Raw genomic sequence first — 27427 nt, 5'->3', positions numbered from 1 at the left:
TGCTTCGGCCCGGCGCACGGCCCTTCCAAAGATGGCAGGCGGCTGCGCCCGTGCGTGTGGCCGCGCCAAAGCGGGCATTGCTGCGCTCCCGCCTTTCCTCTCCCTTTTCCCGGTGTGTCTCGGCCTCGGAGCCGGCTCGGTGAGCTGCTACCGCCGGTCCGTCCGCCCCAGTGCTCGGCACGACCTCCCCAACATGGCTGCCCGCTCTAGCCGCTCCCCAAGATGGCGGCGCGGTGCGGGCGGTCCGTGCCCGAGGCGATGATGGCGGCCGAGCGGCCGCGCAGCCTGTTCGCGCTGAGCGCGGCCGCTGTGAGCCGCAGCATGGCCGCCCTGGAGCGGGACGTCTGGGGTAAGGCGCGGGCGGCGCGGGGCGGCGGGGCGCGGGGCCCAGGCCTGCCCGCACCCTGCCGTCATCTCCCTCTGGCTCTTCGCAGCGCTGCCCGGCCACCTCCTGCGGGGGCTCCTGCCGCTCCTCACCATCTTCCATCTCGAGCGGGCCGAGGACGCCGCGCGGAGAGCAGGTGACACCGGCGGGGACGGCGGCGAACTCGTGGGGACAGCCCCGGGCGGGAGGGACGGGCCCCTCAAAGTGATGGGGTGAGAGAATGGAGGGATGGCCCCGAGCCCGGCGGGAGAAGCCCACAGCGCAGGGACCCTCGGCTGGAGAGAGGAGCCCCGAGCCAGAGCGGTCCCAGGGACGCCGCCTCTATCCCACACCTGGACGGGCTCGGGCTGTGCCCCGGCATCCCATCGAGCTCCGGAGCAGGACACTGGGAGAGGGGTGAAAGCGCCCGGTTGATGATTCTTCCCCCCAGGCCTCTCGACACAGCCCATCTGGCGCAAGCTGTGGGACGATGTGATGAAAACCAGGCCGCCCAACTCGGAGGTGAGGAAACGCTCTGGTGGGAGAGGGGCTCGACACGGGAGCTCTGTTTCTGCTGTTTTCCATGAGGTTTTCTTTCTGGCTGCCTCCAAGAAATTCCTGGCACCTGTTTATAAGCGTTCCTAGCGTTCCGGACCAAGGCATGACCCTGGTAATACAAACATTTTGGGAAATGGGATTTATAAAGGAAGCAGTAGTGCACAGCCACACCCTTCATCTCCCAACAATGAATTTGCCAAAAGAGCAAATCTTTGTCTTCAGAGATTCTCACAGAAACAGAAGATAAAACCAGTATATTCTATCACGTTTACACCTACACTGGCAAAAAAAAAATATGCTGATGTCTTAGAAAGCATGAGAAAAAATAGAGAAGACTGTGAGTTTGGAGAATGGTTTTATGTAGAAAAACGGAAGCAGCTTCATTGCTTCATCATCGTAGAAGAATCGTTAACAAACAACTTAATGACAGCCAGTAAATAGATGCTGGAAGAAAATTGCTGGTGATGTGGTTTTTAATAGGGAAAAACAATGGCCCATCTCCAAACCACTGAGTGTTTAAATTAGGCCAGAAGGAGGATGAAGAGAGCAATGGGATTTACTCAGGTTTTCAAGGAGTACACTGAGGAAGGATGCTGAGAACTAGAGAGGTGGTCTCAGTGGAGCTAGCAGGAGGGGTTTTTTGGACACCAGGTTAGCAGACAGCAATAATTTAACTTAAAAAGAACAAGGAAAACGGGTGCTGACTTTTTGTTCCTATGCTGTGTTGTTCAACTGCAGAGCATAACATGCTGGAGGAAGAAGTTCCTTGAAACATTCTTCTCCAACGTCCTCCATGGTGTCCTGGACGTTTCCTCTGACTGGCGCCTCCATGACCGTCACTTCTCACCGCTGCTGCACAGCTCCCCGCACGTTTCCCAGCTCACCCTCTGCAACATGCTGCAGGGGGCCGTGGAACTCACTGCTGAGCACAACCACGAGGTGCTGGAAAACCTGGCTGCCTCCCTGCGGGTCCTGAAGTTCCAGCACCTCCTCTCCTGTGACCAGTCCATCAGGCGCTCGCTGGTTTTACTCCTTCACCGGCTGATCCACCACGGCTCTGTCAGCCAGGTGTCCATGTGCTCCTGGCCTGTTCCTGACACGGTTCTTCTCGTCCTCATCCTGACCATGAGCGCTGGGTTTTGGCGCTCGGGAAATGCCCTCACCTGTCACAGCAGCCCGTGTGGCCTTTGCAGAGAGGAGGACAAAGCCCAAAGCCAGCAGTCAGCACAGGAGGGAGCAGAGAGGAGCTGTAATGCTGAGCGGGAGGGGAGCGGTGCTGAGAAGCAGAAGAGATCCCCAAAAGAGGCTGATGCCTGCATGACCTCTGTCCTCTCTGGCCCCAGAAGTCCTTCCCTGCAAAACCCAGCATGTGAAGAGACAAGCAGTGAGGTGCCCTGTGGCCACCCCAACATTCATGGGGGCTCTTCCCCTCATTCCAGCTCAGAGCAGCTGTCCTGTCACCCCATTCCTCGAAAGACATGCAGATGGCAGAAACCTGCAGTGGGGAGGAAACGTCGCTGCCTCAGACGGAGCAGGGGACACTATGCTGACCCAGAAGATCTCTATGATTTTGTTTTTACTGTTGCTAGAGAGGATAACTCAGGGTTACTGGAAAAAAACAGGACCACAGAGGGAGAGAACACTGAGAACTGGACTAGTTCCTCCTCAAGATCTCCATGCACTGGCCATGCTGGCTGTAAGAAAAGAGGAGGAGCTGCTGGAATCCTTTCTCTGAAAGCTGCTCACCGCTTCCGAAGTGTCTCCACGCTGGAGTTGTTCTCCATTCCTTTGACTGGGGAGACATGTCGGACTCTGAGTAACCTGCTGAGCTCCTGGGTGTCTTTAGAAAACCTGGTTCTATCCTACAATGGTTAGTGCCATGAATAGTACACTTCCTTCTAGCCCTGCTCTAATGGCCTGGCTTACTGCTTGGGTTTACCCTGTGTTAGTTTTCACAGGAAGGGGCATTGTAGGAGTATCAGTGCCCCATCTCGAGAAAGCTGTTGGGTGAGATGTTTAATGAGTGTGAGGACTTCAGGGAGAGAATGGGATCCCTCTGTCCCAGAGCAGTCCCTGGCTTTGTGCCTAAACACCCTTCAGAGAGAGCAAAGGGAAGAGCCAGATCTGCATCTCCCACGCACAGAGCGTAGCTTAAGGATGCGTGGATAAAGCAGTCTGTGGGTTTAGCCCTTGACTCGGGCTGCCATTGCTGCAGCTCCTACACTGTGTCAGTGCCTGCACACACAGCTGACCCTTTTCTGTACAAATGCTGTTCCAGGCCTGAATGCCAACATCTCCTGCATCCTCTCTGGGCTCCGGGCCCTGTCCCGGCACCCCGAGTGCCGCTTCCGCGTGCTCCGCGTGAGCGACATGTTCTCGCACATGCCCTGCATGGAGCTCGTCCGCTGCACCCTGAGCGCCCTGCCCCAGCTCCACACGCTCTCCGTCAGCTTCGACCTCAAAAACCAGCTGGAGGGCACCAGGCCAGAGGCGAGTCCGAGCTGCAGTGAGGCAGAAATCCCAGGTAGGAATCATTCTGAGTGATGGCCAGGACTTGGCAGGCAGGTAGAGCTGTAAAGGCTTGCTACAGGCTTCACTCCACACTATTATGGTGGTTTGTTCTTAGGCAATTACAGCCTTACCTTTCTGATTTAGCTGCTGCTGCGGTTTGTCCCTTCCAGTCTAAGGTGTTCTGTGGAGCCGGAATCTTGGAGAAAATGTTCTATTGCTGTATCCCAGCATGCTGCAACATCAGCTTTGTGCAGGGCCAGTCACAACCTGCTACCTGTGATTGTCCATGGGGATCCTATCCCACCAGATCTTTAAATTGACTGGGAGCTTCCACTTTGTCCATCCCATTGACTGTGAAGCTTTAAGCCTTAGACACATCCTTAAGCAGAGGGAAACCATCGTTTGATCATCACATTACCACAGGAGATGGCAAAGCACTGCCCAAGCCTTTGGATTACAGCCTGGGAGCTACAGAAGTGAGTGCTCAGCTCACAGGTCTCCCATCACCTTATTAGCCCTTGAATTGCCAGAAAAGCAGTGAGCAAAGCCTGAGTGAGTTAGGAGTGGGGTCAGTAAAGACCTGTGCTCTGGGAAGGCACTGACTGGCTTGTGCCTTAAAGGGTGACCTTTCTCAAGCATTGGTGAGCTCAGTAGAAATTGGTGGTCCTGTGGTCTGGCAGGAATCCTGGAGTGAGCTGTAAGTGATTGACATGCCTGCCCCAGGTCTGAGTTGCCAGAACTCCTCAGGGCAGGGCATGGTGCATAGGCAGTTTCCACCAACCTTAAGGATGGTGGTGTTGGGCATCCAGGCTTCCTACTTGCTGTAGCTATACTGGAGACAGGCACTCCAGAGCAAACTCTTTCATTGTTTTTCTTCCTTAGAAAGCTGCCTGGAGGTGCTGGAGATCCGATTCCCCAGGGAACCTCTGCACACTGTGTTCCTGCTGCCGGTGCTCAAGGCGTCCAAGTCCCTCCAGCAGCTGTCCCTTGACAGTGCCACCCTGCCCTGCCCCCAGGAGCTGGGGCTCCTTTTGGAGGTGCTCAAAGGTACTCTGCTCACCCATAGGCAGCATCATGGGGCACACACACTGTAGCTTCCATGCTGTGGTCTTCCATCCTCTAGCATGAAGCAGCTTAGGTGGGTCCATCTGTTCAGCGCGGACAGCCTTGAAGTCTCCTGAGAAAACGAAATGGGTGTCAGGCATCCCATGTGCTGTGTTATGTGGGTGATCCTGCACAGCACAATGATTCCTTTTTAATTATCTACAATCCAGCACAAATTACCCACAGTCTAAGTCAGTTTCTGGGTGTTAGCTGGTAGCTGGGTCAGGGTCTTTTCATCCCCAAGATGTGCAGTGCTTTACCTGAGAACTTGTTTTGCTTTTAGAGTGTACTCCAAATTTGAAGAAACTGAGCTTTCATGATGTGAATCTGGCTGAGCACCAGAAAGAAGTTCTGCTTCTGCTTCAGGATCCTGGCCTACAAGGTACAGCCAGCTCCTGGGTGCTATTGCTTGGAAAGGTGCTGTGAATGGCTGCTTTTGGCTGGCTGGCATTTAGGAGGGGATCTTTGGGTGTGTAAGGTTTAGCCAAACGTCACAGACATTTGGAGCAGATCTGCAGGTGTTGTCAGAGTGGGAACATGCCTTTGTGCCAGTGGAGCAGAGGAGCTGCTGGCAAATCCTGCATGGAAGTGTTTGCAGTCTCAACTGTAAAACAGTTTCTAACCTGCAGAGCACCTCAGCCTTTAACTGGGTGAGCTGGCAGAGCCACTTGCCTGGGTGTGATCTGGCTCTCCTCCTGACACAGCAGTAGTGCTGTTATATGCAATCCACTGCTGGGGGAGCTTGGTTCTTGCATGTGGATTAGGGGCTGGAGCTGTCTGCAGAATGCAGTTATGGAATATTGAAGCACAGGGAGTACTCATGTACTGTAAATCCATTTCTTCACAGAAATCACCTTTTCCTTCTGCCGGCTGTTTGAAAGTTCTACTGCTGAGTTTTTGTCAGAAATAATCAATACAATGAAAAGAAATTCATCACTCAAGAGCCTCAAGCTGCCTGGGAACCGCCTTGGTACGTACACTGTGTGTGCCTGTGGGGCCTTAGAGCAGCTCTCTGCAGGGAACTCTGGGGCTGGAGTCAGCACCACTGAAAGCTGCTGACTGTAGTGCTGAACTTACCCTCTGCAGGAACACTGGGATTTAGTGCACCAAATAAGGAGCACTGGATCCATTTTTAAAGGCAGAATTTCAGTTACATTCAGCAGCATACCAAGGTACTGTGCAGGAATTATGGCTGCTTTTCTCTGCAGCAAATGCAAGTTCCAGCAGATCTCCAGATTTGACTGAACACTGATCTGCTTCAGACTTTACAGGAGCAGATCCAGCATCACATGCACTGCCTCTGATTCAGAGGCACAGATTTTGCCCAAGTTTGGCCAGTTTGTGTCTCAACAGCTGTTGGCAGCCACTGGAGGGATGAACAAGTAAAGGAGGATTTAAGTCCAAGAATTGGAACTGAATTTATAGAAGTGATAGGCTTTTTGAATCACAGGCCAAGTAGAAATGTTTGAGAAATTAATTGCAGATAGATCCAGAATATTGTTTTCTGTTATTTTAACAAAGTAAAACAGGAAAGCTTGGGATAACCTGAATACACTTAATTTCTAAAACAAAGCTGCATCTGGACTTCTCAAACAAAACTATGATTTTTCTAGGGAAACAAGCTACCCTATCAGCAAATGTTTTCATTGCCTCAAACATTGTGCTCAGGGGGATGAACTCACTTGATGTCACTGAGGGGGACACACTGAGGGTCCAGAGGTGGGCTCTCTGTATTGCATTCATGTGCTTACAGACTCCTTTTCTGCACTATTATCCCAGCCCTATGACAATTTAAATGTTAAGATCATTTCCAATTTGCATCTAATAGTGCATTTCTCCCTTTCAGGGAATCACAGGCTGGTTGCCCTTGCAGACATTTTCTCTGAAGATTCCTCCTCTTCTCTCTGCCAGCTGGATGTCAGGTATTCTGCTTCTCTAAACACTGAATTCCTTGTTTTGGGAGGGAGAGAGCTGAACTGGGCTCTGACAGCAGGAGAACCTGAGTATGGCTTTGTTCCTTGAGAGAATTTGTGCCCAGGAAAAGCTGAGAATGCTGCAATGGGCACATACACCCTTAGAGACTGCCAGGACCTCTGAGACATTTCACCTTTAGGAGTCAAGCTCCATCTCTAAAGCAGCTTTGATTTGCTGCTCCCTTGGGAGCTTCCTGAGCTGTAGGTTGGGACTAACATCCCTTCTTTTATTCTTAGGCATCAGTGTGAACAGCTCTGTTCCCACTGCCCTTCAAAGCAAGAGAATGTTGTCACTGTTCCTGGCACATCCTCAGAATGCCTCTGCATTCCTTTCCTGGGTCTTCAGTCAGAACTGCTGCTCTCTTCTTGACCCAGTGGCCTTACAGATAGGCAGCAACCTTCATGAAGCACATGGGCGTGGCATTTCTGCAATACTAACAACTGCTTTGCTTGATTCTGCCCCCTCTTTACATCCTCATGGCTCAGGTTGCTCAGAGTACATAAGCTTGACAATTTATTCAGCCATGGCCACACTCCTTCAGCAGGCTTGAAGCCTGATTGTTACTGCACCTCTGACAAGATTTAAATCCAGCATGCAACTTGATATTTATTTACAGATCTCTACATGGGAATTGACCTTTTAATCTCCTAGAAATAACAGGATCTGACACATGCCCTTCAGGTTTTCTCAGCAGGAAGAGATAATGATCACTTACTGCTGAGTCTTGCACTGGGACCTGTAGGTTGGGCCAGGTCCCTTGGTCCAGAGAGTTGACAGCTGCAACATTTTAAGGCCAGAGCTAGGAGTGCTTAAATCAGTAGTAAGAGGTCTGGATAATGAGTTTAACTTGGTAGTTGTTACCCTTGTGGTTTAAAAAGGTTTCCAGCCCTTCATAATCAGTTTTGTTTTTCATGAGAAACACTTAGATTTTGTACTGCTGAAAAAGGTGCAGCTGGCCTTGAAACCTCCTTGTACCTGCACTGGCATTTACTAGAAGGAACGGTAATTTAAATTGCTTGAATTATAGCCTAAACTCTTAATGTCTATTTTTTTCTTTTTCTTCTTTCCCTGGAAAGCTCAAATTGCATCAAACCTGATGGGCTCCTGGAGTTCACCAAGAAGCTGGAAGGCCACATCCAGCAGAGAGGGGGACAGCTTCCATTCACACAGCTCCGCCTGTTCCAGAACTGGCTGGACCAGGATGCAGAGACAGCGCAGGAGGCGCTGCGGCGCCTCAGAGCCCTGTGCAGTGTGGTCAACGACGCCTGGGACTCCTCCCAGGCCTTCGCTGACTACATCAGTGTCATGTAGGACACAGGAGCAGGGGAAACCCATCACCACCTCCTTTCACAGCACAGCTGGGGGTTCTTGCCCCGTTCAAGCAGCACAGAGTTGTTCTTTTCACTCTGCTGTTCATTTGAAGGGGTGTGACACTGCCATGACACACCAGAGCACGTGGGCCAACTGCTGTATTTCCAGGTGATCTAACTCTGCCATCTTTTGTGTTTTATAAATGGGACATACATCAAATGAGCTTCTGAACAAACAGCTGTTTACATCACTGGGTGTCGTGACAAATTTCATGTTGTTTCAGCTAATGTCTCACCAATAACCATCTCCAGCATAGGAGAGACTCAAAAGCCATTGGGTTGTGGTCCTTGGCAACCAGGTCTAGGTGCTCTTGTTTCTGAGGAGAGGTATTGGACAGAAGCACCTGACATCCCTTCCAACTTCTTCATTCTGTGGACTGTGAAGTAGGAACTCCTCCCTCCACTAAAGGGAGGAGAAAACAAGCTAACAAAGCCCCCAGACTTGACCTTTTTCCACTTGGAAAGTTGTACTTTACACCAAAAACTTCTTTCTGTACCAAATAGCTTGCTGTTTATTTGCAATCACACTGCCCTTTTCCAGTGTCTGCATTTTACAGAGGTTTTGAATAGTATGTTATTTTGTAACATTTTTGTAATAAAATTATAATTAAGAATCATAATGTACCAAAGTGAATTTTATTACTGTCATGTAATGTGATCTCATTAAAACACTGCTAGATCAGGGGATCCTGCCCATAACAAAGCAAGTGGTTTTAGAAATGGAGTTACTGGAATAGAGCCTGATTTCCTACTGCTTTCATGATCTTTTTCAGGCCAGATGTTCAACATATGAGGTAAAATTTTTCCCCCCTGTACAAAATCCTCCTCTTCCCAAGTAATCAGCAAGTTTGACATTTCACAGCAAAAATGGATCCTGCAAGTTTTGATCAGCAACTGTAAGGCAGAGCTGTCAAAGAAAAAAACCTGACTGCACATCAAGTGCTATAAAACTCCTGGCTCAACTTAAACCTGAAGACAAAATCTGGCTGAGTAGAAGGCACAAACACCAAAGGCAGGAGAACCAGTGCTAAATCTGATCAAGCATGCAAGGTCCCGTTATTCCCAGTTCCCAAGGGGCTGTTTTTCAGGCACACAATTCAACAGCAAATAAAAAGCCACGGACTCTTTGCTGCAGCAGACTGAACACTGCCAAGGGCCTTTGCAGCCACACTGTTCTGTATCCCACAGCCACACAACAGTCCAGCATGCACAGCTGCCCACTGCCCCTCTCCTTGAAAGGGATCAGAGTGGGGCAGGCTGCCACAGAGCCTGCCCTTGCCCCCACGGGGGACAGTAACCTGTCAGGGAATCCCTCGCTGCTCCTCATGGGAGTGGTGATGGAAGGTGAAGGTGACAGCAGCGTCCCAAGCCGCCCTCAGCACGGGGTCCTGCAGGCCGCGCCTGTCCGCGCAGTGCTGCCACTGCGACAGGTCCGAGGTGCAGTCGGAGCCATCGGGAGGGGGCCGCACCTGGTGCCCGTTCACACAGCGCCGACACTTGATCCTGCCAAGGTCACAGCAACATCAGTGCAAGGCTCCTCTGCTGCTTCTGCCTGAGGGCTGCTCAAAACTGCAGCCCAGCAACATGTGGAGTATCTCCCCTGGGTTTTCAGTTTCTGAATTACTACTGCATAACTACCTTCTGGTGGGTGTGTGACAGGTAAGGAATGACTCACACATTTTGAAAAGATGGGGGTTCTGTTGCCAGTGGCAGTCCCTCTTCATGTTTAACCATTTGGGAATGGTCCAGCAAGACCCTGAGGAAGTTCAGGAGGAGTTTCCCTTGAAAGGTGTGGGATGTTGCTTAAGGCAGATCTCAAGCGACTGCTGCTAACACCTTATTAGTATTGCATCAGGACTCCTAAATTCAAAGAGCACACCATGCTCCAAAACACTCCATCCTGGCTCGCACCACAGCCACCAGGTTGTGCTCAGGCTGTTTTGGAGATGCCCCACTGAGCTGTCACTTAAGAGACAAAGAGCAGCAGCAGTCAGGCCAGCAAGGGCTGTTGCCATGCAGAATGGATACCTACATTGAGCTAAGCCTTGATACAGCTTAAAACTAATCCTCTTCACTTCTTGCCTGAATTAAGAGTCTTCATTTTCACAGTGAAGCATTTTCCCTGCACTCCCTGTCCTCTTTCTGGTGGCTGTAATACCACAGGTCTCTGGGCTGGGAGAGAAGGGCAGACAATGGAGAAGAGTATTCTTTTAGTTGCCAGAACAGCACCTGGACTGGCTTCATGAATTCTTAGCCAATGGAGAAGCCCTAGTATGGAAGCAGCTCAGCATTTGTTCACCAGGAGGAGAGCAGTAAGGAAGGGCCAAGTTAGGCTCCACCTTGAACAGCTCTGATCAGTTTTTCTCTTTTCATTAGCTGCAGTATTTCAGTCTCCAAAACAGGTAGCTACAAGGTAGTTTGCTCACTGATCCAGCCAGCACAGCTTTTCTAGATAGTAAAAAGGGAGGACAGCAAGGAAGTGCTCATGTCTAGGTGGTTAACAGCTTCAGAAGCAGCAACACTTGAGGCTCACTCTCTGGACATCTTCCTGCTGCCTGGGAGATCTCTGAATTACACAACCAAACTTCTGCTATCCCAGCCATGAGTCATTCAGAATACTCACTTGTCATGGGTGTCACTGGTGGTGGTCTCATTCAGTGTGAAGAGCTCCTTCAGCTCCCCAAGTGAGAAATGCCTTTCTACATCCTGCTCTTCATCCACCACGCAGCTGCTCAGGGCCTTCTTGTGGGTCTGGCGCTGGAATATCTTCTCCTCTATGGTCCCTGTCTACAGGCAAGTCAGAGATAAAGCACAGTTGGAACACTGGTGTTAAAGGAGCTCTACATGGAGAAGGTGTCACAGATCAAATGGCACTAAGCTGTCAGGACCACTCAGTGCCTCACCAGTTCAGGTGACAGGCAAGTTTTAGTAGCTGCACTCCAACCACATGTGTTTTGTTGCAGATCTAACTCAACTCTGCTTCTCTTTCCCTATGGCTGCAGGAGTGGATCCAGTGGAGACACAGATAAGGAAGAGGGAGAACTGCCATTCATGGCTAAAGTTCACACACTGCACCAGAATGTACTGACAGGAAGGAAGGGAAAGGAGGTGAGCAGCTACAACTGCTCCTGGCAAAAAATCCCAACTACAATCTCCCCAAGAAGCAGAAACAAGGTGTAGCCCTGGGTGACACGAGCATCAGCACTATTTTCTGGTTCACCCACACACAGATCAATCACATCCTGCCTGGAGAGAGATGTCTGCTTCCAGAACAGATGTGCAGAAAGCCCAGCATGCTGTATTTCTAAGGTAAAAATCTAAGAGCAAAATGTCTGTTTTGCAAACAAATGTAACACCAAGGAGGGGGGTAATTAGTCATGATTTGCAGACTGATTTTCTATTTCTAAAAGCAAAGGAGCTCCCTGCTTCCAAGTGCAGCAAGGTCAGAGAAGAACTCCATCAAGAAAAGATGGGCAAAGAAGGTCTGTTTTCTCAAAGTAAAAATAGTAATTGACCAAGGAACTAAGCTTATACAATAAATCCCCAAACAAAACAAAAAACCACACACATTAAAACCACCCAACAACTTCCCCCTCACCCCCACCAAAACAAAAATCCCAACAGTCTGAACTAACAAGAGGTGAACAAGGGCACAGGAGACACTTTGAAACACCAAACACTACTGGCACTGCTGGACCAAGTGTTAGAGTAGTCTGAAAAGAGCAGTCTCCTTCATGGTCTTCTTCTACAGAGCAGCTATCCCATCTGCTCACTGGCAGCTCCATTCCAAATGGTGCTGGTAATTCCAGGAACATATTTGCTGTTTCTAAAGTACACGTACAACCAACTAAAACAGACTGCAGCCTGACTGAAAAACAGCAACTTCTGCATCAGACACCCCATGAAATTAAAGAAGTCAGATGCCTAAATGACTTCAAAGGAACATCTTATCTGCAAAGCCACAGTTGTTTCTATTTCTCAGAAGCCAGCCACTGCTAGAAACCAAGGGCTGCAGTAATGACCCTCCAGCTAGAACCTTCATGGTTTTCCATGGCAACACATCTAAGGGTAGGAAGCAATTAAGTTCCAATCAATTCTGGTCACTAACACAGAAGAGTTCTCTCCCTTCTGGCCCCAATCACAGCAGCTGCAGTCTGGGCTGGCACCCAGAGCTCCATGCTGAGGAGAGGAGTTTTCTCACCGAGAGCAGTCGGTAGATGAAGCACATCTTCTTCTGGCCGTCCCTCCACACGCGAGCCATGGCCTGCTCGTCGTTGGCCGGGTTCCAGTCGGGGTCGAACATCACCAGCCTGTTGGCCCCGATCAGGTTCAAACCACAGCCACCTGCTTTGCTGCTTAACATGAAGATGAACTCAGGGCTCTGCAAAAAGGCAGGCTTGGATTAGACTGCAGAGGCAGCCATGCTTTTACTCCCAGTACTCAGAGCTGGCAAGAGAGTTGCTCACATCTGGCAGGTTCTACTCACCGAGGGGCTGTTGAACCGCTCCACGATCTTTGCTCGCTTTTTAATGGACATGGTGCCGTCCAGCCTCACGTACAGATACCTGGAACACACAGCATTTACTGCTATTAAAGGAGAAAATTGTCATCAGCAGCCTTGTAACAACAGAATGGGCTCTAGAAATGTTAGCAGAGGGACGGAGATTTTCTGCTGAGTGACCCCAGCAGACAAAGCACAACCTACATTGGTTCCAATTCAGGAACACCTGAGCTAAAAGACAAATCACAAGTTCCTGCTGAAAGAAAGTGTAGGAATAGCCAGTTCTTTTACAGCACAGGCAACAAGTACAGTCTAGCAGGATTAAAGCAGTGAAACCCAAAGACAAACCTTCTGCTCCGACAGAGCTTTTCAAATAGATCCAGTGTCTGAGTGTAGTTAGACACTAAAACCACCTTGTCATTACTGGTGCTTTTGGTAACAGCAAGGATGTAATCCAAAACCAGCATCTTTCCTAGATAAAAAGGAAAAGAAAGAAACAGTTAGAGCAAAATTCCCAAATTGCAGACCCTGGAGGGGCACTTGGTAAGGTGCTAAATACGGTCTTGGGGTTGCCTGTGTTAGGCAGCTCATCTGTACTGCTGAGTTCCACCATACCTGAAAGTTGGGGCTCCACAGATTTGGTGCTGTAGCCAGAAGGGAACAAACCCAGGGCTCCAATAAATCCTTCTTCCTCTTCTACACACTTATCATAGATAAGAGCAGGATCTGAAGAATAAACAGAGCTCAGAGACTGTTTAGAGTGCACAAGGGAGACCCAAAAAACCTCCAGCAACAGTGCAAAACCCAAACCCATATGAACAACTCACGATTACAAAGCTTCTTCAAAGACGTGATGGAAGAGAGAGATGAAACACTGATTTTGCCCTCCTTCAGCTCCTCCACTGGCTTGGCTTGCTTCAGGAAGTTCTTGTACAGCTCAGTCTGCAGAGGTGTCAGTCTGAAACACAACAAGAGCTCTGCAGTCCAACAAAAGCCCTGCTCCATCTACACAGAGTGCTCCTTTCAGCTCAGTTTTTCTAGTTATAGCACAGACAGCTTAGAACTGCCCCCAAGGCTGCTGGTAGAGTATTGCTATCTTCCAGAGCTGGAACAGAAGCTTGCAGAGACTGCACAGCCCAGGACTCTGCTCTACACAGCTGCCCAGAGCTCACCAGCTGGCTGGCAGAACCACCAATACTGGGTTGTAGCTTCAGAAGGAAAAGCAACATATTGCCAATGGCTACAACACCATTCCTAGAGGGAAGAAGTCACCACAAGAATTGAAGGGCTTATTGCAATTTTTCAGTCCTTCCTGTTGCTTCCACTATTTCCCAGACACAGCAGATGCTTTTTGGTACCTGCAGCAGACCACCTGTTCAATCTTCACTGGCAGGTATTTGGACAGGATGTCTGAAGTTCTCCGAATTAAACACCTGCAGGGAGAGAAATTAAGATCAGATGCTTGGATGACTCTTATGTCTGTTGACCATCTGAGGAATCATAGTGATAAAACTCTGTTTTATCACTATGATTCCTCATATGGTCAACAGACAATCCCTCTGATATTTTCCCTCCAAAGGTCTGTGACAGTCCAACACATGGCAGAGGCCAGACACTCACAGTCCACATTGTGTACAGAGCCCAATATAACCCATTGTCTTTGCAAGGCTTCCAATGTGGTTCATGAGATGTGGAGGGATCAGACATGATGCCACCTACACAGAGAGAGCTCAGTCACAAGAGAAACTCTGCTCTCCCTCAGACTACCAACAGCATTTGCAATTTGAGCTACAACAGAGCAGCAGCATAGACAGCAAACAAGTACAGGGATCAACCACCACAAACTGTGGGTATAAACCAAAGTACAGGCAGGCAACTCCCCATTTAGTAACACAGTAGCCATCCTCACCCAAGATGGGCTCATGGCCTGGCCCAAGATTCCAGCAATGGACATATCCTCTGGCCTCTGGAAATGCCCCATGGAGCAGTTTTGCCACACTTCAGAAAAGGTGGAATGGACTAGAAAAAGTGCTGAGCTGAGCAACCAGAGTAAGAGGTGCAGAAACCCAGTTCTGCCAGGAAGCTTTAAAAGTCTGTTACAAAACCTATACAAGAAAGACAGCAGGGATATATGACAACCCAAAAATCAGTCAAAGGCTGGTAAATAAAAGAATAATCTGGTCTCCGAACCCATAAGCAGCAGGATGAAAAGTAAGAGGCTTAAACTGCAGTAAGGAAGATTTATGTTACACATTAAGAGCCTCTTCTAACCGCAAAGACAGCGGTGCCCTGGAAAAGGTGTCCTAGGAAAACTGCAAGGTCTTCATGCTGGGTGGGGGTTTAAGAGATGGGTTAGGTCTTCAGTTCTAACACCTTCACCCTTAGGACAGCAAGGCTGATTAGATGCCTTCTCCAGGGCCCTTCAGCCTTACCTCTATGATTCCAAATGTCTTTGCATCAATGGCCCTTTTGCAATTCCTACCAAATTCCACAGACTCATCTATTACTACTTTTGCGCTTTGTCTTCCCTATTTGTGTATCATGACTGTTGCACGATAAAGGAAAGGACAAAGACCTCAACAGAGCCAGGCACAGGCATTCCTGAACACATTTTTACATCCATTCTTCATCAACTATAAAAAGAAATAAATGCACCTTGAGAAGGAATAAGCTTTTCTCCTCCCAACCTTTCCTTTTTCTTAGGCTTCTGCAAGCTGATCTGAGTCAAGGTCAGGACTGTCTCTATGGAGTGACTCTACTTAGTGTGAAATTTAATTTACCATTACTGTGAACTGCAGTCTTGTATTTGTGATGGCTACAAAAAGATCAGATTAAAAAACCAAAACAAAACCAGCAATCTAAAACCATCAAATAAAACCCATAAAACAACAAACAATCAGAAAAAAAACCCTGAAGACACCAGCAATGCTGAGAATTCAACAGTCTTTTCTAGAAAGTTCTTAAGGAGAGCCAAGCAATTGCCAGCAGATATGGATAAACTGATTGTATTCATGAAGAGCAAACAAGTTTGAACAGGTACCACAAATCAACCAAAGATAAAGACAGCATTTCACATCACAGAGGTGCTTCTTGAGGATCAGAAGTCCCATCTCTGACACTTGTAGTCTGTCCTATCAGCCCTACAGAGCCAACAAAACTGTGTAAGTGTGAGCTATTCTGTGACTTGGGCAATCAACAGCAGAATGGAGTGACATTCCTTATACTCCTTCTGCTCCTCAACATCTGGGTCAGATGGATCTCAAGTCTAATCCAGCCCACATTTATAGATAAAATAAATAAAAGGATACTGCCTGATTATTCAGATCCCAGGAAAAAACAAACATAGGAGTCGTATAATAATCCAGTACCTGGGAGTACTGCTTGGGGGTTACTGCAGCTGGCTGTGCCATGTCAGTTCCATTTATCAGACTAAAGCTCCATCCTATGTGGATTTCTTTGGCAATAAATACTTGCACAATCACTTGCTGTATAGATGTAACAAGCAAGAGAATTCATTACAGCTACAACTGTAATTTGGAAATATAGCAGGGTTTATGCAAAGGGCTTACAGGCAAACGCTCTGCAAAGAGAAGAGGGATGAAGTTCACCTGTTCACAATACTGATTAGCTCTTTAAGCCTCTCTTCCCCCTTGTGTCGCTCAGCTTCACTTGCATCTGCATCTCTTCCTTTCAAGATGGGCATTTCAAAATGTCTTTTAAATTCCTGTGCAGTTCCTGTATAAAACAGAAGTGAAAAGGTGACAACTACTACCAAAGAATCTTTGATCAGCATCCCACAGCCAACTCAAACACTGGGCCCAGCAGATAAAACAAACCCTCATCCATCCCATCCATAAGATTGGTTTTTTTTCTCCCTAGCCAAGAAAGACTCACACAAGGCAGACAAATCAATTTAACAGATAATCATTTTGAACTCCAACAACAGTGCAAAGCCGAAGGTCACAGAATTTTACTTAAACAGTCCCACACATACTGCTTTTGCTCACATTCCAGCTATACTTTTATTCCCAGATTTTGTTCTTGCAAACAACAGCACAGGCATTATCTGTGCCTACTCCAAAATTATCTGTAATCAGTTGCTTATTACTGGCCACAGGCTGAAAGTGAGAAAAATGCCTACTGAGTGCAGGCAGCTTTGCTGCAGTACTTACACCATTAACCTCATCTCAGAAAGAACGAACTGCAAGTACAGGGAGAGTAATCTTGCCCCAAGTACAGGTCAAGGGGGGCAGCTGAAAATCCCATCAGCTCCCTGTAATTACTACACAAAATTGAAGCACACAGAAAAAGCAGATGTAGAACATCTACCAGCCCATTCCATCCTTTCCTTGAGAACTCCTGGGGGAAAAACAGCTGAACAGAAAAAGATACAGCCCAAATTCTGCTTGCAAGACTAAGAATCTGATGAATTGTGTTTAACTAGAGTTAGGCATGCACTAGAATTAATGAGAAGCCTCTTGGACTGGATGCCCAACAACCTGAGACAATCATGGGAGATGAAAAAATAAATAATTGACATTAGCACTCAGTTTCACATATTTGTTTTACCTTAACTGATTCCCCTTCCAAAACACCTGTTTGACTGGTGTAGTTTGCATTAGAATCTTGTTTAAACAGAGCTCAGATGACACATAGTCCCTAGAACAGGGCACCCTGACCTAGGCTTTCTGGATACAAACTGAAAGAGTTTGTATCCAGAGCAGTCTCATAGAATCACAGAGTTGTGTGAAGTAGAAAAGACCTTAAGAGATCATCTAGTTACAAACCCCTGACATCATTTTTCAGCAACGTCTCAGTTGTTGCTTTTGCTGGCATCAAGGGAAGCCTGGCCAGCACCTTCCTATGCCTCCCATCTCCCACACATTCATCTCTTACCCAGGATGCCTGAATTGACAAAGTGCACCAGGCTGAAATACTCCAGCAGGTCATTCTGTATAGGGGTGCCTGAGATAAGGACTCGTCGAGGTGTGTTTAAGCTGTTGAGAGCCTGGTAAGTTTGGTTTTCAGAGTTCTTCAGTCTATGGCCCTGTAAAAAAACAGAGAAAAGGAATAAGGCTGATAAATCCAGTGGCCCTGTAAGGAAGCAGCTTGAAGAGCCATATCAGCACTGATAAAAGGCATCTCACCACTCTTCCCATTCCTAGTAGTGGAGTAAGTGTTGCAACAAACTTGTCTTAAGGACAAGGATCTACTGAAAAACCTTTAGCCATTATGTGAGGAAACAAGACATTACAAACTTCCCAAACCAGGAATATCCGAGCTCCACCCAGGCAAGAAAGCCTATCATGAAAACAACAACCATCACACAATATAACTTATAACTCTGAGAACTGTTTCCTGTTCTAAGATGGGAATGTTTTCAGCTACCAACACAAGCACTGAACTCTGGACCAGTAAAATTGCCTCATTCAAGGTCAAGACCACAAACCACCCACCTGTACAGAGGACTGCCAGACCTTGCACACTAATAAAAAGAGGCTCTTCATCTCTTACAGTGGTAATCTGAACACAGGCCCCATTTCTCATGCCTGGGAAAAGCAACTTTATTAGCATCTGAGTGCTGGGTAGGACAAAGCACAAGTGATAAGATGCTTTTCATGAGTGCTAGACTGCAGCAGAGGTGAGTATTTTTTGGAAATGCATAGAAGCCACAAGGCCAAGGACATGGGTTCCCAGATTTCCTAGGTGCTAGCCTCATTCCAGGGCACTGAGAGGTGAGGGCAGTCACGGACTTGTAGATAAAACGTTTATGGGAGCTACACTCCTGAGGACACTCACTCTTTTTAAGCCCCTCTTGGCACTTTGGCAAATACAAAGCCAAACCACTGGGTGGCACCCATATTAAATAAATTCTTCTACCTAGCAGCAGAGGATACCTCAACCCCTGCAGGTCCCAGCCTGATCGTTTCAAGGAGGCAGAGGACACTTGTTTTATTTTGTCCTTCAAAGCATCTCTGGCTCTCACTATCTATAACCACAAATAGGGAATGACAAATGAAAAAACAACTCAATTTTGGCCACATGAAAGCAGAACTTGACACACACCAATGCATGAAAACCAGTAAGCCAGGGCACTACCAACAGAGCCAGGCATGAACCTTCCTTCTGGTACATATTTCACATGGAGAGGGCCCTAGTAGGGACCCATCAGGGACCTACAAGTGGATGCAGGTACCACCAGCTGGATTTTCTTCATATCTTGGCTCATGAAGACACCTCTCCCATTCAGGCTCACACAGTATGACTGATCTTACTTAGAGCCTCTGAAACACCAGAATGGGTGCTGTCGATAGCTAAGTCTTGTATCCCATTGTCCACTCTCCTTTAAGAAAGCAGATCCAGTTTCACCCAGGTGTTGAGAAAACAGCAGGAATGGATTCCCTTAAAGGTGCCCCCATACCTCATCACATATGACCAGCCCAACAGTGCCTTTCTGCAGCACCTCAGCATGCAGTCGGAAGGTCTCATAGGAGATAATCAGGATGGGTGAAGGCACTCGCCGGCCATGCTGGTTCATAAAGCCAGCTGCAGATGGGAAGGGGAAAAAGGAAAAGAAAGACAAAAAAAAAAAAAAAAAAAAGGATGAGGAAAACTAATAGAAAACAGGTCAAACAGGCAAAACATTTGCCTTAAAAATTTATGAAAACTCTTCCACCCATATATACCCATTCTCCTTTCCCCACAACTATTCCCATTTCCATGTCCATTCTGCCTCCATTTCCTGGACTACCCCAACACCTGACTAGATTTGGATTATGGCAAAAGATCAACTATTACCAAACATGCAAGATCTAAACATGTTAGTGGAGAGGCAGCCATCAGTCTGCAGAGATCCAGTGACTGCTCAGAGATGTTCACATGAGCTGCTGCAGCCTCCTTCCAATGCAAGACTTTGACCCCAACCAGCCGAACACCCAGATTGCAAACATTTCTGTACCTAGTTTACGGTCAATCTCTTCTTTGGAGCCTCCATCAATGGCCAGTGGCTGGATCCTTCCCCCCAGCCATTTCTCTACTTCATTGTACCAGTTTCTCACCAGGCTGGAGGGAGACACCACCACGGCTTTCTCGATTTCAGGCTTGCAGTCCGGGCTTTGCCGGAGAAGCGTCCACATGAGTGTGATGCACTGCAGAGTTTTGCCCAGCCCCATTTCATCTGCCATGATGCAGCCGTGGCTCCCAGGGATCCGCCGGCTCGTCACACAGTCCCAGAGGAATTTCACCCCCTGCCAAAAAATTGTTCTCTCAGAGCAGGATGGGGACATCAGCAGAGTGACAAGTTCATTACCACAATGCACAGGGCTGATAGCACAGCAAACAGCAGATCCGTGTAGCACGCACATCCCTGGGGACAGGCAGTGCTCTAATGAGACAGAGGGAAACCATCTGAGGCACAGCTAAAATGCTGCCACATCTGGAGTGAAACAGCACTACTGGTGCCAGCATGTACCTCACAACATGCACAAAATCTTGCTACATTTTTCTTCTACAATTCTAACCAGCTTCTGAACATGAATTCCCAGAAATTTCTACCCTTGGCTGCATTAGACAGGGCCTGACCATGAACTAACATGCATCAATCATTTCAAAGAGGTTTATCATCTTAACACCACCAAATCAGGTAATTTCAAAGAATCAGAGTGAGTAGAGTTGTTTCTGCTACCTGAATAATTCCCAGAACACCATTATCAGCCCTCATAATTTCTGCCCAGAAGCAGTGACTCACCTGGGGGCTCAAGGACCAAAGCAGATTTAGCTTTAGAGAAGACACAGGGCTGAGGTTTTAACCCATGTCACATGGTGGGAGAAGAGCTCAGCTCTGCATTAGGCCCCGACACATCACTGAGAGAGATAAAGGGGAGGTGTCGGGGGGAAGAGACAAACTTCAAAATGTTCTTGTACCATAGGATGATAACAGAGTCAAAGAAAACCAGGGCATTGTGCTGGGAATGTACAAGCTAAACACACCTGCAATGGTTCATCCTCTCTACTCCACTACTTAGGACTTGAAGATGGTGCACCTTTACCTGCACTTTCAAGTCCTTTTCTTTCTTTCTTAGACTTTTAGTAACAGGCTAATGGAATATATTTAAGCCAGTTGAACAATTTTGAACTACATTACTGACTATAAGACTGCATTTTGCTGCAGAACCAGCATCTGGGCAAAAGTCACAACAAAGCTGGAGCAGAACTGTACAGCTATGTAGGAGCATCAGCTGAATACAGCAGTATAGGAATCCTAGCAGGCAGAGACTTATTAGTCAGGCTAGAGCAGAACCTGCTGTATCATTGACATTTACCTGCCAAAACCCAGTGTGCCCAGGACACCGACATAACTCTGATTACTTGACAAAAGCACCAGCAGGCAGCAGCTTACCCAAAACCAGAGTGCCTCCAGCTATGTAGCCAGAGATGAGCATTACACTGGGCCACAGGTTCACTACCAGATCTGAGATAAAACTACAAGCCATGAGCAGCCTACTATGCTCTCACTGTCATCTGAAGTTCTCCATGCAGGGACACATCTAGCTTTACCTGCTTAGCCTGCAAGATCAGCAATCACAGCTTCCATCTGTGCTCCCTGCAGGCTTAAATGATAATATATTGCACCTGGGATGAACTTCGAGCTGTCCAGAAGCCACATCAGGTATTTGGAGAGTTGTAGCCACTGCTGCCATGTTACAAAGTTGCACATTTTTACAACATAAAACGGTTTTGGCAGTCTCCACCATCAAATTTCAAGTCTGCACAGGTCAGGCACAGCTCACACCTACCAAGGGCAGCCCCCAAACAAAGCACAATGAAGCAGGAGCCTGCTGTACACTTTGTTAGGAACCATGGTATCAGAAATTGGAGCCTCAGTGTTTCCTGGCTCAGGGACTGCAGATCTGATCTATTCTGCTGAGCAGTAAAACAGTGGTGGACAGTTTGCCCTGCCTGACTCAAAACTGGGCTGCAATATAGTTTATTGCAACTATATCCCATCACCTTCCACACTGAATTCCACCCAGCAGAGCTACATCTCCAGACTTCAAGGTAAGTAAAAGCAAGACTTTCAGCCCTGACTCTTTGCTTGAAAAGGGACAGGAAGTATTGTCAGCATTCAGGCCTCTCAGAGGATGCTTAGAACAAATGCTTCACTTGGTATTTGCCACAGACTAGAGTCCGTTGGACTGTCAGTCTGTGAGGTCTATGCAGACCTCACAGACAACTCCAACAGAGGAAATGTGGCTTTTTGAAATGGAACAAATCCTCCAGCCACACTCTCAGGTCCCAGTGGAAAACTTACTTCTCTCTGATGGGGTCGTAAAACACGGCTGAGGACAGGATCCACCACAACATGGACAGGTGCCTTGTCCCTGCAGGAGGCAGTCAAGGAAGAAGAGAGTGTGATTGAGGAATTTGGCACATGTTTAGGCTTTGTTAAATCTCACTGCTATACTGAGGACTCTCCTGTGGCACAGGGAAAGCAACTTCAAACAAGAAAGTGAAAAATTGATTAATTCAGCTTTGAGAATGAAGTTAGAGACCTGCCCAGAGTCTGAAACATCATTGAAACCATGTATGTGGGCCGTGGTTAAAACAAGGGCAGAATGTGGTTCAGAAACACAGTTAAAAAGTCAGTATTGTTCTTCTTGTTTCTATAACAATAACGAAATTTCTGGAGAAAGAAACCCCTCCCTCTATCCATGAAGATCCACTTGACAGCTTTTTAAAGTTGTAACAATAGCACAAAAGAAACTACTTCAGAATACAAACCAGTAGGCAGCCTAACATTTGACAGTCATCTCCCTTTGCTTGTCCTTAGATGCTGATGTTTCCTGACTAATGACTAAGCCATGAGATTTTCTAAGCAGTTTCTCCATGCGTGTATGCTCATTCCCTGCAACAGGTTTAAATTTTTGATGCATGAGAGATGGAACAGTCAGTGAAAGAACACAAACAATCTAGCATGGGTATATTCCTTCTTTGACTGTAGCCATACCTGAACCAATTCAGGCAGAATACTTGGAATCGAAATCCCCTTGATGTTCAGACCCCAGCTCAAACACATTTGGGAGAAAAGCACATAAACCTACACCCAGAAAGAGGTCAGAGCTGCAGCATTCATGCCAGGTGATGACTTACTTGTCTATTTTCAGCTGGTCATGGGCACTCAGCACAGGGGGCTCGTACAGAACCAGAGCTCCCTCCTCAAATGGGTCATGGAGAGGACCCCTCAGTCCTGCCCGTTTGACTCCCAGTGAGCGCAAGCCCAGGGGCCCTGAAACGGAACAAAGGCACAGCTCAAACAACAGCATCTTCCTGGAAGCAAGCAGAGCCTGGCAGCAGAGTCTGATTACACTTAGGAACAGTGAATTAATTGGGTGCAGAGTGGAGGTGCATGCTCAGCTGGTGCACACAGCAAACCTAAGCAGGGCCGTTGTTTGTCAGCGCTCTGGCAGCACAGTGGGAAGCGCTGCAGCAGGAAAACACAGAACCAAGGAACAGAGGCAAAGAGGGAGCAATGGCACTGCTTACCCAAGGTGGTGGTTCTAGTTTTTTGAAAGCCAAGGAGGGTTCCAGAATGTACATGTCAACAGCCCAACAAATACACTCCTACATACAAAATATGCTGGGTGAAATTCTCTTTTGGGGTCACCTAACCCAGACTTAGCTAGAGTTATATCTTTGATGCAAGGTCAGGAACTGATCTTTAACAGTGATGAAGTTCTACAGCACCACAGCCAATTTCATATTGTGACTACCTTCTCTGGGGTATTATTTTTTCTCTGCTGAGCAATAGTAGATGTTTGGCCTTGGAGCCAATTTCTGTGAAAAGCAGAAACCAAGCATGAGTCCCTTTTCCTAGTACTGTGTTTTGATGTCAGAGTTTTGAAATAGAGATGAACACAAGAACATACATAAGAATCCCTTTTCCCATCAAAACTCAGGCAACTGTGCTCCCAGGATTGATTTTGCTCAAAAAAGACTCAATAAGTCTATTTGTCCACTGTTTACTAAAGCTCCTTGCAAAACAGGAGCGTACCACAAGCTGAGGCAGCAATGCACAAACAAGAAGAAAGAAAGAACACAAGAAACATCCCTTTTTCCCCAATTAAGAGAGCAAGGTAACAGACACAGAAAGCAGCTTTCCCAGTTACAGTTCTGTTTGAGCCTTCTGACAAATCTGCTTCTCCAGAAGGCAAGCTTTGCCAAACTCTTCTGGGGCTTGTCATTCCATATTCAGTGGCTGCTTACAGACATTTTTATAACTAAAGTTTGAGTGAAATTGGTTGCTCTGCATTCAAGTTTTTCAGCTGGAGGGTGAAGGGGAAGCAGGGGACATGAACAGGCCCATTTGTTTCTGAGATCTTATGTTTCACTGATTCAAACCAGCTGAGGCTTTGAACTTCAAAACAATCTCGTTTTGAAGATCACCTTGAGGCTCAACACTCCAAGCCAAGTAGAAAGAAAACTGGCATACTGCAATCTTTTTCACCACAGCCTTCTGTCTGTTAGCATCATTATTTAAATGATAAACCTTCGTGGCTTGGAATTCATTTTGCTTTTGTATTTGTGATACAGTGTAAAATCTCCTGGCACTACATCAAATACATAGCACTAAGACTATAAAATCCAATTCTGAAATGTAGGATTATCCAAACTAAACACTAGTAAGAAATATGAAGACTTTGCTAATATGCCAGTATTTTTCTTTCAAAATTAAGTCAGGATATCTGGAACATATGCATCAGTGCAAAAAATAACAATAATCCCCACAGATATATTTGACAGGCCTAAGCATCATCTGTTTTACCCGAGTCAGCCAACACAGACAATCCTTAAACCTCCTCATCTTACCTTTATAATTTGGAATGGGGACTTTGAAGGGTTTGGACAAAATACTGCGGATAAAAGCCTCCTAGGAATTCAGAAAGAAAACACATTTCAAAAGGCTGAAATCAGAGATTGCTCAAGAATGCAAGTCCAGGACATTTTTTGAGAACTCAGTTTTGCCAAGTACTCAGAGTCCCTCTATTTAATCTACTCAAGCTTCAACTCCAACTACTTTCAAGACTATCCAAAAGGAAGAAAGTCACAATTCAGCACAATTTCCTCCACCACTTCTGCTTTTCAAACTATTTTCATTTGGGTTTTCTAATACATGAAATTGATTTTTCATAGCTCCCATCTTCCTAAATCCACTAGCTTTTTTCACTTCTTTAAAACGTATTGCTGCCCCCGCCTTGGTAATTTAGTCAGGGAGCTCATTTCCCGTAAAGGAGCTGGGTTACCACTGCAGGGACATCCGTGCTGGATGAGCAAGCACCCAGCTAGTCCAGCACCTGCTCTCCAGCAGTGGAAGCCAAGAGAACTGGGCAGGCAGTCAGCATTTGACCCACCTGGGTGTAAAGCAATTGACACCTCTGGGTACTGTCCTTCACCTGGGTCTCACAGAACTCCCTCATTCAGGATTTCCACTACAGCAAGCTCGCTCAGCACAGCTCCTTCAACAATAAAGGGCTGGACCTGGCAAAAAGCCTCTCCAAAAGACTTTGTGTCTGCATAATGCCTTAGTTGAAAAGGGGCCACGGAGGGACTGGGAATTCCTTGCTGAGTGAGCAGTGTGTAGCAGCAGCAAGCCCACTCACATGCTGACTGCTGTCCAGGCACTGGGGTCTGTTGGTCAGTGGAGCCAAGGGTTTGCGGAAAGGAGACCGGTAACACTCTGCACTCTCTGCCTCAGCAGCTGCCTTCTGCCTCTTCCGGCCCTGGAACACAGAACAGAACCAAACAGCTCAGGGGGAGCAGGGGGGAGCAAGATGCTCTGCAGCCATGCTCAGAGGATGCTCTGCAGCCACGCCCAGTAAGCACCAAAGCACACAGACCATCACCCAGGCAGTGGAGCAGCACAGCCACCACTCACCCCCGCTGCCACAGGACTCACACAGCAAGGTCACTGAACCTTGAAGGTTGATTTACATGAAGCTTAAAACATTGTCCTAATTAAGAAAATAACTACCACTTTCTAACCTGTAAAAGGGCAGGCTTGTGCGCACTAAGACTTGTGCTGTCCCGCCACTCAGAAGCAAAAGTAGAATTAAGAAAAGGAAGGGTCAGTAGCATGGAACAAACTACACCAGAGTCCCCAGAGGCTCCATGGCACCTGGTGTTATGCAGGTGGAAGGCCTCACACTGAACCCTTCATTTCAAACACTTAGAAAAACATGAAAATAAATAAGTTATTGATCTGTTTCCTGATTTAACAGAGTCCTCTTCAGTGTGAGGCATGGTCTCAACCACCCGCTGGCACAGAAAAATGGATCTGACACAGAAAACATTACATGGGACTCTTTAACCTGTATGACATAGAACATTACTGTAAATTAGGATTAGGGCTGGGACTCCTGTTATTATAAATGCCTAAACGAGGTCTTTTATAGATAATCGGTGAAACTGATCCTTCCCCTGTCCTGTTACAAAAATATGTAACATTCTGTCTTGAACAGCCTAGTTACTGAGAAGAATAGCAGATTTGTCTTTCCAAACAAGCTGTGGGTCTGCTGGTAGATAAAACTAGCACTGGGAGATAAAAGAAACAATGGGAAGGATTCCACTGATTGATGAATAGAAAAAGATATTTGCCTTTACAAATAAACCTTAGGTTGGCTGATAAACGAAATTAGACATTGAGAGATGAAAGAAACAACGGGGAAGAAAAAACCCTAAATTCCGTAAGAATTAAAAATTAAAAGGGAGGGTTATACATTAGAGGGAAATCTTTGGTATCAGGCGTATTGGAGAGTCTGTACCTCTCAAGTACCTCAGCCAATAGGGAAAGAGAGAAGGGAAATGCGGCCGGGAAATTAAGATAAAAAAGAGGCTGCGTCCTCCAAAAATTTGAGAGATTCCAGGGGAATGCCCCATGGCCTCTCCCTTTATTCGAATAAAGCCAGAAAAGACTCCTCTGTCTCCTTTTTGGACATAAACCTCTGGTGTTTGTAGATTAATTTTCTTAATATTACCCTTCCTTTCACACAGCACACAAGGCTCCCAGAGGGATAAGTTTTTCCACAACCACGAAGCACCATCTGTACACAATGAAGTTCTTCCACCAACCCCACGCCGAGACACAAAGTTTCACGGCAGCACAAACGCGATGCCCACAGGATGGGGATGCTCAGGCACGGGGAGTGACTCGGCCGCAGCGCCGCCCCTTATCCCCCTGCCTACGGCTGCGGCGGGCTCGCACGGGGCCGGGAACACAGGGGGCCACGTCCCGGCACCCCTCGCTCACCGTCGGGGGTTTCCAGTCCTCCTCCTCCTCTTCATCATCTTCATCGCCCGCCTTCCTCTTGGCCAGCTGGCTGGGGGCCAGGCTCCTCCTCTGGAATAGAGGGACAGCACACACAGTGAGGGACTTGGAGGTTCCTGGCACAGACACAGACACAAGGAAAGGCACAGGCACAGATCCCCGGTCCGGTCCGGTCCGGTCCGGTCCGGTCCCCCCCCCCCCCCGCACCCACCATCGCCTCACGGGAGCGCGCGGACGCGGTAACGGCCCGCGCGCGCCGCTGGCGGGAAAACCTCCGGGCCGGCTCCGCCCCGCGCCCCCGCGCCCGCAGGCGTGGCCAAGCGAGCGCCGAGCGGCACCAGAGCCGCATCATCGACCTGCTCGGGGCTCCGTGGAGGGAGCGTGTGGAGAAGAAATGCAATCTACTGATTATTTATATATATATATATATATATATATAATAGCAATAAGAGGACTTGAGATTTGTCATGAATTTCTGTGTCAAGTAGAGGTGCTGAGAGGGAAAAAGGGGAAAAAAAAGTGAATTATTTTTCTGTCCAAAGAAAGGTCCTGTCCTCTTCAAGCAGGAGTAGCGCTGGCCCACAGAAGCTGCGCCACAAAAGAATCAGGGTGTGAGACTGTAGCAGGAATCAGTACAAGGAATAAGCAACTGAGCCATCGGTACAAGGAATAACTGAGCCATTTCTTTTGGCTCTTCAGCAGCTCGGGTGCTGGCAGTCAGGTGA

General features: G+C 47.5%; 2 protein-coding genes across 2 annotated transcripts; one reads left to right on the top strand and one right to left on the bottom strand.

Annotated features, from left to right (window-relative positions):
- Positions 1-27: 27 nt before the first annotated feature.
- LRRC41 (leucine rich repeat containing 41) lies at positions 28-8501 on the top strand. The gene is made up of 10 exons (XM_036387472.1): positions 28-349; positions 435-521; positions 816-886; positions 1661-2792; positions 3201-3446; positions 4316-4480; positions 4821-4919; positions 5385-5507; positions 6384-6459; positions 7588-8501. The coding sequence occupies exons 1-10, from the start codon at positions 223-225 to the stop codon at positions 7820-7822; spliced, it is 2361 nt and encodes a 786-aa protein (XP_036243365.1). The 5' UTR covers positions 28-222; the 3' UTR covers positions 7823-8501.
- On the bottom strand, positions 8499-26976 carry RAD54L (RAD54 like). Its single transcript, XM_036387473.1, has 18 exons — positions 26914-26976; positions 26685-26774; positions 25039-25158; positions 24248-24308; positions 22532-22667; positions 21693-21762; positions 19341-19629; positions 18804-18928; positions 17279-17429; positions 15991-16117; positions 13741-13815; positions 13210-13340; positions 12998-13108; positions 12731-12854; positions 12368-12446; positions 12083-12262; positions 10505-10668; positions 8499-9384 (listed from the first exon to the last, which is right to left on the bottom strand). The coding sequence occupies exons 1-18, from the start codon at positions 26914-26916 to the stop codon at positions 9183-9185; spliced, it is 2238 nt and encodes a 745-aa protein (XP_036243366.1). The 5' UTR covers positions 26917-26976; the 3' UTR covers positions 8499-9182.
- Between the last annotated feature and the right edge of the window lie 451 nt (positions 26977-27427).

The sequence above is a fragment of the Molothrus ater genome, chromosome 9, assembly GCF_012460135.2.
Source record: "Molothrus ater isolate BHLD 08-10-18 breed brown headed cowbird chromosome 9, BPBGC_Mater_1.1, whole genome shotgun sequence".
In the NCBI taxonomy this organism is placed as follows: domain Eukaryota; kingdom Metazoa; phylum Chordata; class Aves; order Passeriformes; family Icteridae; genus Molothrus; species Molothrus ater.
The sequence above is the reverse complement of the archived record's forward strand: the minus strand, read 5'-3'. Positions and strand labels throughout refer to the sequence as shown.